The following is a 19969-nucleotide window of genomic DNA, read 5'->3' on the forward strand; positions in this document are numbered from 1 at the left end:
ACTCTTTGAGGTCAGGGAACGAGAACAAGGCAGCCCAGTTATTACTGGCTGATGTTGCTAGGTTTGGTTGATGGCCAAAGGTGATGATTAATCCTTATACCCATTTCTGTCCTCAATCTCCTGATGTAAAAAACTATTAATGAATAGACATGTGCCCTAAAGATTTAAAGTAGAGCTGACTGATTCTTTTTCATATGTAAAAGTTTAGGTTTGTGATTTCCTTTAAGATTCCTTATAAGATCATCTTTCAAGATAAGTAATAAAGTAATTGATTCTTTCTTTGTAACTGCAAACTGCAGCCTGCCAGTAAAAGACCCGACAAGAACATCTTGCTTGCCACATGGTTAATCTATAACAAGTTGCTTGGGTTTGAATGTATGTGGGTTCTTGGGGGTGATTTGTTTTTCACTTGTAATACATAAAATGTTTATCATATGGGGGAGAAGATTTTCCCTAAAATCATTCACTTGAGAAACGGAATGCAGCTGTTCTGACTCTTGTACTGCCTGGAAGAGTCTGTTGGGTACAAAAGCTGTGAAACATGAGCTAAAGAGAGAATAAAGAAGAGAAAGAATAAAGAAGGAAACCATCAGGGAGTTTGTGAGCGCCTCTTTCCCTAACTCCCCACAGAGAGAAAAGTTTAGTCTCCCCAACTCTGTGAATTCCTATCAAAGCCCTGTGTGGCTGGAGGCTGGTCCCCAGACAGTATCTTCCTTAATCTCTGTCCACCTTAGCTTTGGAGACCAGGTGTCTCACTGAAGCCAAAGCTCACTGATTAACTAGGCCTGTGACCATGTGAGCTCCAGGGGTCTGTCTGTCTCCACCTTCTCAGGATTGGGATGACAGGGCTACACCTAGCTAAGTTTATGTGGATGCTGGGGTCCAAACAAATGACAAGGACTTCACTAACAGAGCCATCTCCCCATCCCCCAGGCCGCGTTTCAACAAGATCCCCCAGGTGACTGAGAACACCTGAGCATGTGGGAAAACTGACTGGACTCTGGGCCACACTGTTCAGGTGCATTACTGCAGGTGGGGGTGGAGGTGGGGGTGGGGGACTTCCACGGGCAACCAGAGACTGGCAGGTTCCTTTCTCCCGCCTCTTCTGCTCCATCTGATGCAGCTGTGGAAGCAGATGAGGAAAACTAATCCGACCTCTCAGGTCAGCGCCATCCTGGTGCAGGGCAAGGAACAGCAATGCGACTGTCCGGTAAGGAGCTCTGGTCAGGGCACCTGGCTGGTGCAGACAGGAGCTCATGGCCTCCCAGGCAGGTGAGGATGATGGTGCCCTTCACATGCAGAGAACTTGTCCAGGAGCCAGATCGTGGCTGGCTGAGCTCATTCAACAGGTCATGGAGCACACCCAACACTTCCTCTCTTTCTCTTTTGATAGTCTCCATTTGATAGTCTCCATTTCGCCATGCAGCTGAGGATGATCTTAAACTTCAAATCTTCCCGCCTCCACGTCCTAAGTGCTGGGATTACAAGTGTGCGCCCTAACGCCCAAGGTTATACAGTGCTGGGGATCAAACCCACAGCTTTGTGTGTGCTACGTAAGCACTCTGCCAGCTGAACTACATCCACACTCCCTAAGCACTTCATCTTCTAAGATAGGGTGAGGGTCAAGGTCTTCAGGAAGCCTCTGCCACCATGAACAACCCCAGGGCTCACCACACCCTGCAGAAGGTGCATTGTGTGTGAAGCAGGTCTGGGGCTGCTTGCCAGGACCAAAGAGTTTCAGACAAACACAAGCTTCGTCTGCGGTCCCCTGGGGGACCCGGTTAGCATGCTCCCTCATCGGGGCATCGTTGTGCAGGCTCTGGGTCCCGCCAGCCCTAACCCATATATTACTTGATAATATACACTACAAAATTCAGTCAAACACACAGGGTGATTAAAATAAATTGCATTTTGTATCAATATTTTCATCGAGAAATTATACAGGGAAGGCCCATGAAGTCCTTGGGTGTTTTCTTAAATACAAAGTATAAATAACTGTCCATGATGCATGGCTCCTCCTGGTGGTCACTCAAAGTGCTTCAATCAGGAGATATTTTTTTTTCTCCTTTTTCTTTTTTTGCCCCTCCAAGGGTTCAGGGAAGCATGAGAGGGGAAGGAGAGGTAGGAAGAAGAGGGAGGGAGAAGGAAAGAGAGATTTAAGCAGTCCACAATGTTACTTGGTAGGGTGTGTTGACAAGAGTTACAATGTGAAGGACTTGGTGGAAAAGGCCCCTGACCAGCTGGGGAGTTGAGTCCATCACTGAACTTCATGTCAGAAGCTGTAACTCCTGGGCTGTCAGAACTTTGTGCTTCTGCGCGGCTCCAAGGCGCTGCCCTTTTTCGCCCCATAGGAGAAGACCGCGCCGAAGATATCTTCGTGATAGCGTTTCTGGCTCTGTGAAATCAAACAGAGGCCAAGGCCTCAGCTCTGCTGAAGCAGCTGACCCTCAGTTCCCACGTCTAGGCTGTGTAAAACCCTGGGGCTGCAACAGCTTCCTGGCAACACAGGCACTCAGGAACCCTGTGCCTTCCTGCTTGCCTGGCTTGCAGCCGTCGTGCCCAGGTTCGGTTTCTCCTCAGCGCTGTGCGTGGCCCACCTCAGCCTCTTCCCAAGCTTCATGGATGGAGGGGGGTCCCACTACCTGCTTAGTGTCCATCCCACACAACGCCAGTGGATGTGAGTTTTGAGATTAGCATGCCTGTGGCAGGCTGCGCGTGCTTCCCTTTCCCCAGGTCTTGAAGTCAGAGCACACAGCAGCAGGCTGGGGGCAAAGCCACCTGTTGCTCTTTATGAACCCCGACATGGGTTCCAAATGATCTGACCTTGGGAGCTTTTCTCCTTGGTGCTAGAGATCAAGTCTGGGGCCTCTCATGTGCTAGGCAAGGATTGAGCTACATCCCCAGTTCTTATTTTCTCTTTTTAATTTAAAAAAAAAATTATTGATTTCCTGCCTCTGCCTCCTGAGTGCTGGAATTAAAGGTGTGCATGTGCCACTATGTCTGGCTATGACTTTGTTTTCACACATGCCCATGCTTGTGTGTGTTGTGTGGCTGTGGTTGTGGCTATATGGCTGTATGTGTACATGAGTGCCCTCAGAGGCCAGAAGAGGGTATCAGATTCCCTGGAGCTGAAGTTACAGGCAGGTCGTATACAGAATAGTATATGCTTTTAACCGCCGAGACATCTCTGCAGCCCAGATACCCCATGCTGAACCCATCACTCTCCTGCTTTAGCTTCCCCAAAGCCTTAGGGTTTACAGGTGTGCCGTGCCTCTGCCCTACCTGCTCCTTGTAACCCTTTTTATGACAAAAGTCCATGACCACATCTGACACACATTGAACACACTTTGGAAAGCAGCACAATGTCCTTGCTGGTCATCACGTGTCAGAACAATCTGCACCCCAGGGCCTTTGTACATGCTGCTTTCCCAACAGAATAGTCTAGACCTCTGTCTTGAGGATGCACAAGACTGCTTTCTTACCCTCTTCAGGGACTTTGCTCAAATGTCACCTCCCAGTTACCCCCTTCCACAGCATTTTCACTAAAATAATGCACGCCTGCTCTGAGCCTCTGTTCTGCCTAATTCTCACCTGAAGCAGCGCACATTCTATGTGTTCTATTCCATCAACCCTGCCAGAACATAAGCTCCATTTAGCTTGGCTTTTTGATTTTTTTAAAATTTTTTTATGGTTTATTTAACTTTATTTTATGTGCATTGATGTGAAGGTGTCAGATCCCCTGGAACTGGATTTTCAGACAGTTGTGAGCTGCCATGTGGGTGCTGGGAATTGAACCTGGGTCCTCAGGAAGAGCAGTCAGTGCTCTTAACCGCTGAGTCATCTCTCCAGCCCTGTTTTTGAGACAGGATCTCACGTGGCTGCCGAGAGGCTGACCTTGAACTGACTATGTAACTGAGGGGTGATCTTGAACTCTTGATCCTCCTGCCTGTTTCCCTAGTGCTGGGATTAAAGGTGTGTACTATCATGTCCTAGGCCATTTTTTTTTGGAGGGGGGAGGTTTATTAATTGTTTTTAATCTCTAACACATAGTAAGCACTTAATATAAATGTGGAGCATAAGTCTAAGCCTTAAGGACAGGTTTGGGAACCAGAGAGACAGAGAGAGGCCATGTGTCTAGGCTCTCATAGTCAGCACCAGGACTCCTTCCCTCTACAAAATGGAGTAACAGTCATTTTTCCTTCATAACGCCCTTAGAAGGGCAGAAGGAAATGTCACAGAACCGTCCTTGAGCTCCTGGAACAAGGCAAGCCCTGCTACCAAGAGTCCTTCCCGAGAGGCATGAGGACATCCAGCCAGCAGCTCGCTGTAAATAAGTGTCTCCCAGTCCTGGTGTCCACAGCCCTGCTCTGCTCTATGGGTCCTTTCTGCAGGGGTGTGAAAACTTCGACCGGATTTCTCAGCTTGCGGGCAGCCAGTGTGAAACAGGAAGTCCCGCCCTCAGGAGCCCTGCTAGTCAACCCGCCCCGTCTTTCTGCAGTAGCGCAGAGGGTCTCAGGGCCCTCCCAGTTCTGGGGCTCTGGGACGATTCCAATGGCACGTGACTTTCACCTACACCCTTTTCTAGGGTCCCAGGGCAACTTTCATACCTTGAGCTGGAAGAAATAGTCCTCAACCTGCTCCTCGCTCAAGTTCAGCTTGGTGGCCACAAGCTTCTTCAAGACGGTAGCCACATCCCCAGCCATGCGCACATCTCCACAAATGTAGAGGTGGCCCTGCTCCCCATGAAGCACGTTGAGTACCTCATTGGCCAGCTCCGTCCGCAGGATGTCTTGAACATAGACCTAAAAGTAGAGACTATGGTGACACCAGCCCTGGGTGGTCCCTGTGGTCAGGCACACTGGCCATGAGGAGTGGGGGGGGCACTGAGGGCTTCAGTCAGGACATCAGCTCAGGATACACAAGCATCCTGGCCAACGGAACCCACGGATCGTCCCCGAGTTCACCGTACTTCAGAAATGCTCCATCAAGCTAGTGGACCTCCCTGCCCAGAACTCTGAGATCTGCCTGCCTATACCCCAGGAAGAAGGCATTTCCCAGCATGTAGCAGCCCCAGCTCTGATTTAGGACTGGGGTGTAGGCGCCCAGGTTTCCATTTATAAGAAGGGTCCTAAGTCTCTCAGAATGGTGCTTTTTCCTAAGATGGTCCAGCAGTTGGACTGAAGAGGATCCTTAGGAAACAAGGTTCTGAGCTGAGAGTCTACACTGACTGCTCATGCCCCCTGGAGCACAGTGCCCATTTGAGGGCCCTGGTGGAATCAACTCAACGAGACGATAATGTGGAGCTGAGAATAAAGCCAACCTGCAGGACATCTGCCCACATAGCCCTGCACCCAGGGTTGCTGGGCACCTACAGCTGGCCGCATTGTGGATTGCGGATACAGTGGGATTCTCAAACCATTCCGGACTTGGTCTTCTCATCATAATGCTTTTCATATCACTTGAGGCTGTGCAACTGTCTCTCCACTTTGGGGCAGAGGAGGCTCCGAGAGGGAGGACTGTGTAGCCCAGGCACGGGCTTGCTGGGTGGGCACACTTACCTTGGGCTTGCCTGGCAGCCGGGAGTAGGCTGTATGCACCTGGTACAACACTCCCTTGCGGGCCATCTCCTGCATCTCTTCCTGATAGATGTGATCCTCCTCCGGGTGCCGGCATCCAAACACCAAGGTCATGCGACCTCCTTTGAGCCCTTTAAAACCCAGAAGGTTGCAGTTACCACAATAGCCACCAGAGGGAGACCCATGACCACCAGGTGCCCAACAGGTTGCGTTTCTTATCTGGTGTTATCCCTGGTTTATAGTTAATGGAAGCAGTCTTAAAGAACATGGTTCAATGTCATTTATGATTATGTCAACATAGATCTTTTTTTAATTTGCCATATTACATTTTAATTTTACTTTTTCCTTTTAAAATATCATTATAGCTAGTAGGGGCAGGAGGATTGCTGAAAATTCAAGGCCAGCCTTGTCCATGTAGGGAGTTTTTGGTCCAGGCAGGGATACACTAGCAAGACTCTGTCCCAGATGTATATATGTCGGAGTATGTGTGTGTGTGTGTGTGTGTGTGTGTGTGTTTAACATGCTAAGGGCATTCTTTTAGTGAAATACCAGAAATTCTGTGGCCTTCTTTTGTAAAAATCATCTCTCCTGACACAGCTGTTACATCAAATGCAGGTGGTGAGGCCGCGGGTGTCCAGGACATCCCAGACTACCTCCTGAATGCTCTTGACTATGCTGGACTTCATGTTCACGGTCTTAAATGTCAGGCATTGCTAAAGGTTCTACAGAAGCCTCCTGGGATAATTCTAAGCATAGAGATCTCCTTTCTTTTGGGCTGTTTCTCAAACAAAAAGGAAAATGTCTCTCTGAAATGTATGAATTTCATCTCGCAGCTTTGAGGACATCTTCACAGGCTCATTCAATGGGTTATCCCATCCCATAGATGGTACCAAAGACAAGGCCATCATTAAACAAACAAAAACAAACAAACAAACAAATCCAGCAAAATGGGCTGGTGCGATGGTTGAGCAGGGAAGGGAGCTTGTCGTTAAGTCCAACACATGGAGTCCGGTCCCTGGGACTGATGTGGTGGAAGAAGAGAAGCAAGTTAACCTCTGACCTCCGCATGTGCATCCAGACACATGCGCCCCTTCAAAAACATTAAAAAAGGACAGGGAAACTGATGATGGTGGCGCACGCCTTTAATCCCAGCACTCAGGAAGCAGAGGCAGCTGGATCGCTGTGAGTTCGAGGTCAGCCTGGCCTACAGGGCGAGTTCCAGGACAGGCACAAAAGTTACACAAAGAAACCTTGTCTCAAAAAGAAAAAACCAAAAACAACCCTCCCCAAAACAAAAACAAACAAGCAAAAAGAACAAGGAAACATGAGGAGACATGAATGAAGTGGGCAGGCCACAAACCCTCCAAATCTGTATACCTACCTATGTGGTACAGTGTAATAATTTGATGTACATGTGTATGTGTAATGATCATGGTAACTAGCGTGCTCCCTTCCTGTACCTCTGTGCTGGGAGTCATGGAACCGCTGTTGCCAGAAACTGCGGAAGGGGGCGATGCCTGTGCCAGGCCCAATGAGGATGCAAGGCAGGGAGGGGTCCTCGGGAAGCTGGAAGCCACTGACACTGCAAGGAGACAGAGGAAGGAGACCTCAGACACCCCAAGACAGAAGCACACGCAGGATAGGGCCGGGAAGCTGAGCACATGGTATGGCAGTACTGTCAGGGATGGGGGAATGCGCTGATCTCTAAGCCCTATGCAAAGTTTTATCCTCCCTGCCAAGGCACAGCATCTCCCCACACCTGAGACCTCTGGAGAAAGGTCCAGTCTCACTGTACTCCGGACCCCACCACCCATCACCACCATTGCTCTTGCCATGGACTCCACGACACCTTGTAGTCAGATGGAAAATGAAGAGACCCAGAATCACACCCCACTCAAACCTTCATAGGCCAAGGGGAGCCCTCAGTCCTCAATCCTTCCATTGTACTGCAGAATCCCCAGGCCCAGGGGTTCTGAAGGGTCCTGAGTGGTGCTTACCTTCGCACAAAGCAGGGCACTGGGTCCTGGGGCTTCAGGTTTTTGATCCAAGTGCTGCAGACACCATGGTGCAGGGGACCTTGTCCATCTGCAATGACAGCACAAATTTTACCAACAACTGCTGTGGCCTTCATGCAACCCAGATAGGTGCTTTTCCTACACTGCCAAGCCCCCTTGGGTGCCTCGTTCCTGAATGAGGAGTTACCTTCTCTCACAACCCTCCACACAGATCAGGGAAGGCTGTAAGGGACCCGATGAGCAAATTCTCCCCTTGCCACTGCAGACAGAGTCACAGAGAAGTAAGAGGAACAGGTGACTGGAGTCATGGTGGACTCCGGTCCACGCTCGGCTCCCTCACTCTTAATCTAGAGCATTGGCTCTCAACTTGTGGGTTGCAACCCCTTCAAGGGTCAAATGGCCCTTTCATAGGGGTTGCATATTCGATATTAACATTAAGATTCTTAAGGGTAGCAAAATTACAGTTATAAAGTAACAATGAAAATAATTTTATGGTTGGGGGGGTCACCACATGTGAGGAACTGTATTAAAGGGTCACAGCGTTGGGAAGGTTAACAACCACTGATCTAGAGCATCTCCCAAGTGTTTGTCTAGGGACTCTCGCTGCACCCCCTGCCAAGGCTCTGCCCACAGCAGTGGGAAGTGATCCCCCAGGGCTGGCCACTTGAGTGTCCTCATTAAGGACTTCACCAATAGGAGCCCTGGATAAGGAATGGTCTTCCACTCGCCCTGTCTCTCCTGGCATCTGTCTTCCCCAGCAGCCTCTCCTGGGCCTGTAGATACCCAGTTTCCTCTGGGTTGGATTCACTTCTTCCTCATGACCAGACACATAGAGGAGGCCTCCAGCAACTTGAATGGTCCTTTGCTTCTATTCTATGTACATCGGCCTTCACAAAGCTCACATGCATCTCCTCTCTCACCCAGTGATGAGGTGTGGTCAGTCTAAATACAGGCTCTGCCCAATATTTGGAAACTGTGTTCTTTGCCAAGAAGGGAGGGCTCTGAGATATGGACCCTGCCCAGCCCTTCCAGCTCAGACAGAGCTCAGTTACAGATGTTAGAACAGGGAGCCAAGTCCACCCAGTGCAGGATCCAAGGCTGAGTGGACAGATCACTGAACCCCCTAGTCTATGGTAGCTCCACACCACACGCCCACTCACTCTCTCAGGACACCCATTGTTTACAGTCACACACAGCCATATCTCTAAGATCTCCATGACTGAACCCTTTACAGACTTTATGTCTACTCTATGAGGGCAGGGCCTGTTAGCAGAGTTCCCACACACACCCAGTGTGGGTCCCAACATGGAGGTGGGACATGGCCATCACAGAATGAGAGCAATGGAGGCGTGAACAATCTGTACCAAAGTTTCCTGCCTTGGGCTGCATCATTAAGGTCCTAGGAATAACTGGGTTCCCCAAGTGTTCAGGGCTCTGCACATTTGAGCCTGTTCCACAGTCAGAGACTGTAACGGTGGTCCAGTACTTAGCTTCAGGGCTAAGCTCCCTGTCTCCGAGTCTCCAGTTATTAACAGGGTGACTCAGAACAAGTGGGTTAACCACTCCATGCCTCTTTTCCTCCCTTGTAAAAGGCACATGGATGGCAGACAAAGGGGCGAGCTTCATGCCTGCCTCCCGACAATGTGTCCCGCACATCTTCTCATGCTAATGATAACTCTGGCAGGTGACCGACGGCACCATGTAGCTGATAGGGATCAAAGCTCCGAGGTGTTGAGCTGCTGCCAAGGCGGTCAGTTAATCTTGGCCATCAACTTGACACACCCAGGAAGAGGGACTCTCAGTTGATAAATTGCCAGGCTGGCTCATGGGCATGTCTGTGGAGCAGACTGTCAATTGACGGAGGAGTGTCTAGCCTACGGTGGACCATGCTGTCCCTGGGCAGGTGATCCTGAGTTGTATAAGGAAGTAGTTGAGCATGCCAGAGGAAACAAGCCAGAAAGCAATATTTCCTTCATGCTTCAAGCTCCTGCCTCAGTTTCCCTTGATGATGGACTGTAACCTGAAAGCTAAACAAACCCTTTCTTCTCCTAAATTGTAGTGGAGGTGGCCATGGTGTCTGTCTGTCTGTCATAGCAACAGAAAGCAGTCTACTACAGCTGCCCTCAAAGTACCAAGTGCAGATGGCATCAGAGTCTGCCTGCCTCACCTCGGGTCTGATAGGTGACCACGGCCACAGTGAGGTGGACCTCTGAGGGAGTGTGGTCCTGGGAGGAGCTGATGGAATAGTAGCGAGGCTTCAGAATGGGGAGCTGCGACAGCAGGAAGGTAGCAGGCACACGCAATGACGGGAACTCTTCCAGAACCTCCAGGAACGTGGGGCTGTTGCTGAACTTCCAATCATTGTACTCTGAGGGCTGAAAGCCAAGGGCAATGTGAGGGATTAGGGGAGTTGCCATGTGTAGGGAAGGAGCGCTCCCATTCACTCAACACGGGCAAGGACGGGCGCTGTCCAGGGTGCTGAGGCCACTATCTGGGAGGGGAAGGAAGGACCTGGGGCAGCCAGTAGCATTTCTCAATTGTGCCTAGAAATATATTATGGGCAGAATTAAGGTGTGATGAGGCAGCATTGTAACCCCAGCTAGTCACAAGACTGAGGCAGAAGGATTCCAGGTTCAAGGCCAGCAGGGGCTACGGACTAAGCTGAGTGTTAGCTTGGATAACTTAGTAAGACCCTGGCTCAGAATAAAAAATAAGAAGAGAGATGGGAGCTTGTCCCAGTGGTAGAGCACTTGCCTGGCATTTATGAAAGCCTGAGGCCAACTCCTAGTGCTCACAAAAGAAGGACAAAAGCAGAACTAAGACCAAACAACACAAATCAAAACACAGAATCCTCCCCGGTAGTAGTACCTTATGGGCAGAGCTCAATGCCCTATTTTGCGGGGGGAGAGGGGGAATGGAGACAAGATCTTGCTATATAACCCAGATTGGCTTTGAACTCTTTTGCTGGTCCAGGCTGGTTCTCTAACTCACCATCCTCCTGCCTCAGCCTCTTGAGTACGGGAATCACAGGCATGCAACACCATGTCCAGTTCAACTCACTTCCTTATTACACTATGATTTGGAACCAGTTGGATCTGGGTTCAAATCATGGCTAGATGTCCCTCCTAGCTTACTTAGCATTAGTCCTTGTGGAATGAAGTTGATAGAGCTTTCACGCAGGGGTGTTGAGGTGATGCTACTGTGCCCAGTGCCTCTTACAGAGACAAGTGTGTTACACCACTAACCCATTAACTCGGCTGCCTGCCTGCCATCACATCCATTGATCCCACACGTTTGTTCCACATTTGGGAAGACAAAGGCCACTCGTGGAGGCTGCCCCTCTATAGGGCACATTCAAGGAAGTGCCCTTTGGCTATGTGTTGACTACTTTTCACTGTGAACTGGATTTAGGATCACCATGGAAATGCACCTCTGTGAGGGTGTTTCTAGAGGTTTGACTGGAGAAGACCCACCAGGAATTCCCCTGGGTTGAGGCTCCAGACGAGAGGAAAAGGAGACCATGAGCGAGGCTTCTGCATCTACCTTTCTCTGCTTCCTCACTCCGGAAGTGAGGTGACCAGCCACTCACACTTCTGCTGTCGTGACTCTCCACCCTGACGGATGGGACCCTCCTCTCCTTAACTTGCTTCTATCATGTATTTTGACAGAGAAATGGGCCACGAATATAGGGCACATCATACTGGCTCTCAGAGGAACTTGTTCGCTTGGTACTACCGTGTACTAGAGATGGGCAGCAAAAGATACCCAGCCCCCACCAGACACGAATGAGTCACACCTAGGGCCTCGCGAGGATGGTCTCAGAGGTCCCTCTGCTCTATGAAATGCCCCGGCCTCACCTGCCAGCCAGACCCTCACCTGACACAGGGCTTCCAGCCTCTGCTTTTCAGCCTCGTCTGTGGCCAGGCGGGACAGTTTGTGGAGCTGCAGCTGGGTGGGAGGGGTAGTGATGTCCAGGAAGTAGGTGAGGGCTTGGCTGAGCGAGCAGGGGGGCAGCCTCTTGTCCTTGACCCAGTAGCTGCCTGAAAGGAGGAAGGGAGGTATCAGGGTGGGGAAGGCCCAGTCTGGGTCTCTCAGAAGACTCCTATCCCCCAGCTTCAAGGAAGGGAAGGCTCTGACATCGTGGCCTCAGAAAGCAAAGATCAGGTACTGGTGCTGAGACAGGGCTGCCAGGGATGACTGATTGCTCCCACCTGGGCACCCATATTGATATTGTCCTGACAAAGTAACCATGCCCTTTTGTGCCCCCTACTTGTGCCTCTGGCACCCTCACGTGAACTACAAATTCATAGTGACTAAGTTCACTGGAGACTGATGTATGTCCCAGAGGCTAGCTGCTCATTTAGAGAAAGGTTCATGGCTCCAGTCCCCCGAGGTATTAAATCAAGAGGCTCCAGTGGACAGATCGGTATCAACTGAGGTAGCCAGGCTTCAGGGGTTCCAAGAGACAGCTTGCAGAGCAATCACAGCACAATCTGGGGTCAGCGGACCCAGGTTCAAAATGGCTCCCCACTTCCCAGCTGAGTGTCTGAACCCTGTGGTCTCTGGCTGCTTTCTTGAGCGACAGATATGACAAAGGCTGGGTTGACATCAGCAATGAGAACCACACTTGGGAAGTGATTGGCATGGTGCTTGGTCCAGGTGCTTCACTGCATGCCGGCACATTACTCTCCCCTCCCCCACTTCTTTCTAGGGAAAAGGATGTATATCGAGGCATCTCGTCTGGACCACATCTGCATCCCTACAGCCCCAAGAATGTCTCAAGTCCCTTGTCTCTAAGTTTCAGGCTGACTCACTTTCTCCCGGGTGATGGTGACACTACCAGATTTTGCTTCTCTGATACCTCCTCTGAGGTAAGGGGACACACTCCAGGGGGCATCGCTACCAGTGGAGACCAGAGTTTCTCCTGTGAGCTGGGACTGGAGTACACCAGAACAGACATAGTCCCCAGTCCTTGGGGATGGGAGTGAGGAGAGAAGGTCTTTCTGGGGGCCTGGAGCTCACCGCTCTCATCCTGCACCTCCAGGCACACGGTTTGGTGGGGCGAAGGGCAATCCACAACTCGTTTCAAGATCCCCTGGACCAAGGCCTTCTGGTTGCCTGGGAAAATCCCAAGGTGCTCCCCAGGCAGATAGCTGAGACCTTGGCTGCCCTCGAAGGAGAGTTGGACGAGCAAGGTGGTTCGGCTGCAGAAGAAAACAGGAGCCCTGGGTATCTGCAGCTTTCCCGGGACAAGCACTCTCCTGCCACCTTCCTGCCGGCTTCCTCCAGCTTTAGTCACCAACCAAGGTTTGTGGCAGGACCTCCCCTCAGCTGGGGACCCTCCAAGCTTCAGTTTCCCAAAGGAGTTTGGCCACAGCTCTCCCTAGCAAGGAACCCAGCCCATAGGGTTCGGCCACAACTTTGCCACAAGAAGCATCTCACCCAGGGTGTGTGAGCATTGGGAATAGCTTTTTCTTGTCTCTAGAACAAATCCTGTTCTTGTTAGAATGGAGGCTAGACTCCCCAAAGGGTAGGAGTGAGGGAGAGGAAAGACAACACAGATACAAACTACAGGTCACCCATGACCCCCATCTACCCAGCTGAGAGCTTTCCATCCTTGTCAAATAGTCTCACAAAAGATCTGAAGACCCAAATGGTCTGAGTGTCCCCTGGTCACCCCTTTCATTGAGAGTCCAAAGAGGAGGGTCAGTGAGGCAGAGACCTGGTTCCCAGACTGGGCAAAGGTGGAGATGCCAAGGACTAGCAGGGAAGCTGGTCCCGAAGGTGGCATCCTCAGCAGGCACATCTCCCCTCCTAATCTACAGACTGTCTAGCTCGGGTTCTTTATTCATCCCAGAGCCCTGCCCATCCTTACCTGGACTTCTTACTCTGCAGATTCTGCTGCGATTTCAGTCTCATGGTGAACACGTTCTTGGCGTGTATACTGCTGAGAGCTGGGGTGACAGAGATAGGATGGCATGGGGCTTCTGTGCTGTGTGTGTGTTGGGGGTAGCCTCTGTGCTGTGGGGGGAGCCCCTTTGCTGTGGGGGGTGGAGCCCCTTTGCTGTGGGGAGCCCCTGTGCTCTGTGTGTGTGTGTGTAGCCCCTGTGGGGGGAGAAGGCCTTGTGATGTGGTGGAGGAAGCCCTGTAAGCTGAGTGGAGTATCCCTGCAGGCTACCCTCGCTCTTGCTGTCCTGAGGTAGGACCTGTAAGGTTTCCCTTCCCCGCTAGTTTTGAATCACAAGTAAAGAAAGACCCTGGGCCTGGCCGGATGTGCTGTCACAAGTCTGTGATGCCAGCACTTGGGTGCAGAGGGAGGAAATCAGGAGTTCGAGGCCATTCTTGGTCACGGAGCAAGTTTGAGAACAGTCTAGGCCACATGAGATCCTGTCTCAGCTCCCTACTTCCACATAAACACAAAGAAGGGGAAAACAGTAACCAAAACTAAACAACCTAAAGGCTCCTGGATGGACAGTGGCTTTGAGGTTGGGAAGTACTGGGAGATGCAGTTTAGACGTTAAAACACAGAAAGTCTTGGGACACCCATGTAGTTTAGGAATTTGGGATTCACAGACCACGGCAGAGGTAAAGCTAGGCATGTTCTAACGTGCAGACACCCAGGATGGGCAGAGCTGAGCCACCGACTGTTGCCCTGAGTCACCCCCAGAAGCCTTCTTCATGCCATGTGGCTCCCTTTGGAAGACTGACTCCAGCCCCCTTGCCCCCCACATGCTACCCCCCACATGCTACCCCCCACATGCTACCCCCCACTTCATGTCCTTGAGCTGTAACTTCTCTGGATTTTGCCACAGGTCAAGTGGCAGGACAAGTGTCATAGGCCAGTTTGCGTGGCTGGCACAGTGCCTGGGAGAGTTGCCCCTGCCACCCACCCGCTGCTGCTGGCTCCCTGCTCTCACTACCCTCTCTCAAGCCTTGCCCCGATAGCCTTAACCCAGGCAGGAAAGACCAGTAGTGCGCAGAGGGGCTGGTACCTTTGTTGAGGTCTAAAGGCTCCGGGCTCTGGCTGAGCCTATACTGCTGTGGCTCCCATGTCGCGTTGAAAGTGTAGCGTTTCGGGATCTGAATGTGATGTTTGCTTCGAACATCAAACGTCTCACAGGCCGCCTGGAAAGTTAGGCAGAGTGGCATTCATTAGCACCATCACCACCCTTCACCATGGGTCAAACACCGAATGGATGCATCCCCAAACTCCTAAGTGTGTCAGCTGGGGACTGAAGGAGCTCAGAGAAGCCCAGGTTTGGTACACAGCGGCCATCGATATTATAGCAAATATTAAAGCTGCCGTTGTATTCTTATCCTACACAGTGAGGGAGGCCCAGGGCTTCCCTATCCTGATAGAAAACCTCATGGAGAAGACCCAAGTCTTCTGGGCTTCTAGTTGCTGTTCTTTCACTGCAGAGATAAGTTCCCTCCGTCTACAGCGCAGAATCCAGAAAGAAGATTGGAGGAGATACAGCCAGGTCACAAGAGGTCAGCAGTGTGGCCCCTGTCCCTGCCTCTCTAGAGCTGGGAGACTCAAGCACTGTTCCGAGGTGACCAAGGCTACCAGTAGGAAAGTCCTTAAGCCAGAAGTTCAGGACGGGGAGTTGATGAGCTGCCTTCTCCCACCTGGATCAACACCCCTGAGTGACACCCTCCCGGTGGGTTGGGGTTTGGGGAGAGCTGCTTTGACCTGAGACATCAGGCCCACAGCTCTGGCCTACACCTGGCAGAGGTCATGACCCCGGGAACACTAGGCTCAGGTGTGTTTGGCATGAACACATTACATCCTGTCTGACTGGGAACTGACCCGGAAGGTTTGCACAGCCCAGTCGCGGAAGGCGTCCTCTTGCCCACTGAGTTCATCCCCTTCTCCCGTCGGGACAAGCTGAGACGCTCCCAAGTGGGACAGCTTTTGGTCGATGTCGTGAGCAAAGGCACAGAACTGGGGGTACATGCTGGAGCCAAGGCCAAACACGGCATACCTGCCAAGGAGGACACGGGCAGAGACCGAGGATGGATGGTTGCTGTAGCCACGGTCTACAGGGACAGCCCTACTCTCCCACACCCACAGTCTGGCCTTCTTCGGTCCTGTGACTAATGCCCTGGTGGACTGCAGACCTGCAAGAGGGACCTGGTTTCTGTGTCCTGATCCTCAACCCACTTAGAAGACAAAACTCAGACCAGGGCTTCTGCCCTCGGCCATCTCTGAGAAGACATCCTATGTACACCCACTTCCACGGTCCGATCCCAAACGGCCCAGGAGACAGGGCTGTGGGAGGGTGCCTCACCTGAAGGTGTGGGTGAGTTCTCTCAGCATGAACAGAGCTTTCTTCAGAGTCTACAAAGACAAAGGAGCAGAGTTCTCAGGGCAGGAGCCACATAATCACTCTTGGCCGTTCCCACTGTGGTTCATTTAAACCCTGGCCATACCGAACAGGCAAGGAATCCAGATCCTTGGGGCAAGCCACTGGACAGGTCCAGTTGCCCCTCCCCCCAGCTGTACCAGCTCACTGCCTCCTGCAAGTTCCTCCACATGCAAACTGTGGTAGCTGCACATGCACATGCAGGCATACGCACACGAAACAAACAAACAAACAAATGTAATAAAGCTAATCTCCTCAAACAACCCAAGACATAAACAAAGCCTGGTCAGTTCACAAGAAGGCAATGTATGCTATTGGGAAAATGGCACAAGAAGGACCCAGAGTGACCTGAGCACTTACTTCCAATGCCCTCTTCAGGTCATGCTCTGTCCCCTGGACCTCTTTTCTTGAGCCTCCCAAACCCCTCTTCCCCCAGATGACCAGGACCCCGACCAAGCACCTGCCCGTTGCTGGGGCAGTCTCCGTTCCCAAACGTGCTTGTCACCACCAGCAACAGTTGCTCCTCTTCCAAGGCGCTGGTCTTGTACTGGTTCATGCAGACAACCTGCATGGACACAGGAGACATCAGCCCTCCGTTCCCAGGAGGCCCTCTGCACTCACCCCAGACTCCTTCCTCCTAAGTGTGTACCTTGGTGTTGAAGGCATGGCTGAACAAGGCTGCCAGGTCCTGGGCTAGCCCTTCGGACTTCCCTGTCTCGGTAGCAAAGAGGATTGTGGCTCTAACTCGGGAAGCCATGACCTTGCGCATCAACATGGAAGCAAAGAGCACCATTCTGTGAGGACAGACAGACAGACAGATAGATGCTGTGTTTTGTCAGCTTCCAGAAGAGAATGGAAAAGGGACAGCACTGGGGATGGTAGGGGGAAGCATCCTCCACTTCTCATTGGCTGGTGGCCCCTGTACACCTTGACCCAGTCCCTTTGGGACGTTTGGGACAACAGAAGAAAATGAGTCTCAGAATTGGGGTGTCTAGAGTTTGGGGAACCAAAACCATAAAGAACATTCTCCATATGTCCCGCCTTTCATGGCAAACCCAGGGAACGGGGTCTGTGAATGGGGACACCGTGCAGACAGCAACACTGCCCACTTCCACATACTTTCCCAAGACTCTGAACCGGATCTCTCTTTTCCTGGGCCTCAGCTTCACGTTCTGCCAGGTGTGTGTCTTCCAGGGCTCGACCTGCTGGAAAGAAGGGAGATATGACAGTGGCGGATGTTTGGGCTAGGACTGGAGGATGCTGGAGAGGCAGAGAATCCTCTATAGCACTCATGGAAGCCCATGGCACCCACACCACTAAACCACATGGAGCCACACAGCAGTGGGCACTTGGCTTTTTTTGTTAATGTCTCAGAAGGTAGGGGCCCACTTGCTTTTAGTATCTCTTTACTGGTGACACTAGATAATGTATAGTCTCATCTGGGCACCTTAGAGAGGACAAGGTGGCCCTCCGCTGGCATGTGCTACCCTGGGCGGTCACACTACATAGTCTCTGCAGCTCAGCTACAAGATGGGGAAGGTGGGACAGCTTCCCCCTGACCTGATAGTAGTAGAACGGAGATAGGACGTAGTTCAGCATCTCCTGGTGGAACACAGGGGTGATGCTTCCAGATATTGGAGGGACCAGCCAAATCCAGTCTGCAGGGCAGCCTCCTCGGGCCCGGTACTCATTCTGCATGTGCTTCATGAAAGACTCTGAGGCTGTGTGGTGGTCCATAATGGTCACGTTCTGTTTCTGAAGGAGGCGAAGATGGAGCGGATTGAGATAAGGGCAGCAGGGGAGAGTTGGAGGGCAGCTGCCCCGGAAGGCGGGTGATCTATGCAATGGCTCTGCCACTGCTCCTGGTCCTCTACCGATTGCTGCAGAAATACACACAGATCCAAGCCCACAGTTTTGAACCCCTAGGCTATTGTCACAGCCATTCACATGGCAGTCAGCCCTCAGTCACATGATAGCTTTCCCCCAGACCCTAGAGGAGCATCCGGAAACTCCATGTATTGCCAGCAAACAGTGAACCTCAGATGGGGACCACTCACACAGCACCACTTTGTTTCAGATAAAGAAAATATGAAATCAAAGGTGGCGCACTCGGTGGAGGGCTTGCCTGGCATGCACAGGGCCCTATGTCTATAATCTCAGCACTCCCGTGGTACAGGCAGAGGATCAGAGTAGCTGTACAGGGAGTTCCAGGTCAACCTGGGCTACAGGAGATCCTGTCTCCAAAACAAGCAAATACAAAACCTTCCTAGTCACCTGTGGGGACAGGAAAGACCAGAATATAGGGGAGACAAGCTAACCACCGCTTACAGCTAGCTAAGGACATGAGGTCTGAACTAGCCTAGAATGAGCCAGCTGTGCCCCCAGAGTCTGGAGATCCATTCAACCAAGAGAAATTTGTTTTATGGCTGGGGAGATGGCTGAGGGTGTTTGTCACCAAGCCAGATCTGAATCCCATCCCAGGAATCCACACAGTGGAAGGAGAGAGCCAACTCCTAAAAGTTGTTCTCCGACCTCCACACTAAGAAAAATAATGTTTAAAAATTTTTTTTGAAAGAGAAATATGTTTAACATTGTGGTCAAAACTCTGCCTTCTCATTAGCCATGTGACTTGAGCTACGAGATCTTTAAACTATCAGCTTCCTCATCTGTGGAATGGGAGGCAACAGTTCCTGTATCTGTTCCTCCATCATGAGGCTGTTGAAAGAACGTGAAGCAGCACATGCTCTCAGAGGGTGTACTGCGACGGCCACGGGTACAGGAGAGATGGCACAGGTCTCCAAGTGCTGCCTGCAAACAGCAAGCCTCTTGGGGAGGCTGAAGGATGTCAGCCATCTTCGTAAGGCCCGGTGGAGGCAAGCAAAGGCTGCTTGGGAGGGACAGTGGAGAAAGCCTAGTGTCAGGGATAGGCCCGGGGGGAGATGGGAGTCAGGACAGCTGCAAAGAGAGGGCAAGTCTTGAGAGATGGGTTCAAGTTGGCCGAGGGGGGGGCATTCCTGAGGGAGGATGTTGTAGGAGCCAAGGCCTGCAGCTGCCACCGATCCTCGTCTAGCCACACTTCAAACCCATTTACAGCGGCTGTTTGTCTTCGAATAAGGCTCTGTTCCGGGGGGCCCATCACAAGATGAAAATATCGTCGGTCAAGATACATTGAATGGGCACTGGAGGGTTGCTCAGCTTCAGGGTGCTGGCCTAGCATATACCACAGCCTGGGCTCAAACCCTAGTACCACATTAAAAAAAAATGAACAACCCGGATGTGGTAGCTAATATCTGGGATTTCAGCACTCTGGAACTCTGGATGTGGATGCAAGAAGATCCGAAGTGACCACGTGAGTTTGAGGCTATAGTTCATGATCTTAGAGAAGCTAAGTAATAAGGTAAACCCAAAGAAAAACATATATATATGTATATGTATATATATATATATATACCCACTTGGAAACTGGAAACAGATAAGATCGCCTGACAAAATTGAGAACACAGGGGCAACCTTCTTGCCAAAGCCTCTACCCACCCCTAAGACGCCTGGCATACCTGGAAACTGTGGAGCACAGCCACATTGATCTCCGTGACAGCCCGGTCTTTCCAGAGGGAGGCCAGTGTGTGGGTCTCTAGGCCCATCCTTCTGCCCACTTCCTACAGAAGACAGGTGTTGAGAGTGAGATAGTTTGGGGGACCCACCCACCTGTCTGCTCCCCCAGCTGGTCCAGCTGGGTAGCCCTTGTCACCTCCAGGATGTTGTAGCGCTGCATGTCACAAAAGTCTCGAACTCCAATCTCTGTGCCCATGTACCAACCATTGAAGGGGCAGGCTGGGAATTCAAGGCCACCCACTTCCAGCAGCATGTTGGCTACAGCAGGCAGGGCATACCACTTCAGCCCGAGCTCCTGGAACCACTCGTACCTGGCAGGGAGGGAGAGCCAGCTGCAGTTAGGGTCTTCTTTGCCTGCTCCCCTTAGTAAAAATAACTAAGTTCAGCAAAAGAGTCAACC

At 51.4% G+C, this 19969-nt stretch overlaps 1 protein-coding gene across 2 annotated transcripts in view; it reads right to left on the minus strand.

Annotated features, from left to right (window-relative positions):
* Nucleotides 1-1891: 1891 nt before the first annotated feature.
* Nucleotides 1892-19969, minus strand: part of Nos2 (nitric oxide synthase 2) — a 38452-nt gene continuing 20374 nt past the window's right edge. For both annotated transcript variants that reach the window (XM_087910235.1, XM_087910236.1), the window contains 18 exons: nucleotides 19706-19880; nucleotides 19512-19613; nucleotides 17518-17712; nucleotides 17077-17159; nucleotides 16607-16751; nucleotides 16418-16522; nucleotides 15883-15932; nucleotides 15402-15576; nucleotides 14584-14716; nucleotides 13467-13545; nucleotides 12614-12795; nucleotides 11468-11631; nucleotides 9759-9966; nucleotides 7574-7661; nucleotides 7037-7158; nucleotides 5559-5707; nucleotides 4608-4802; nucleotides 1892-2395 (listed from right to left, as the gene is read on the minus strand). In XM_087910235.1, coding sequence (XP_087766361.1) covers nucleotides 2297-2395; nucleotides 4608-4802; nucleotides 5559-5707; nucleotides 7037-7158; nucleotides 7574-7661; nucleotides 9759-9966; nucleotides 11468-11631; nucleotides 12614-12795; nucleotides 13467-13545; nucleotides 14584-14716; nucleotides 15402-15576; nucleotides 15883-15932; nucleotides 16418-16522; nucleotides 16607-16751; nucleotides 17077-17159; nucleotides 17518-17712; nucleotides 19512-19613; nucleotides 19706-19880 — 2449 coding nt within the window. In that variant the 3' untranslated portion in view covers nucleotides 1892-2296. The remainder of the gene's footprint in view (nucleotides 2396-4607; nucleotides 4803-5558; nucleotides 5708-7036; nucleotides 7159-7573; nucleotides 7662-9758; nucleotides 9967-11467; nucleotides 11632-12613; nucleotides 12796-13466; nucleotides 13546-14583; nucleotides 14717-15401; nucleotides 15577-15882; nucleotides 15933-16417; nucleotides 16523-16606; nucleotides 16752-17076; nucleotides 17160-17517; nucleotides 17713-19511; nucleotides 19614-19705; nucleotides 19881-19969) is intronic.

This window comes from Myodes glareolus, chromosome 9 (genome assembly GCF_982192425.1).
Source record: "Myodes glareolus chromosome 9, mMyoGla1.1, whole genome shotgun sequence".
NCBI classification, from domain to species: Eukaryota; Metazoa; Chordata; class Mammalia; order Rodentia; family Cricetidae; genus Myodes; species Myodes glareolus.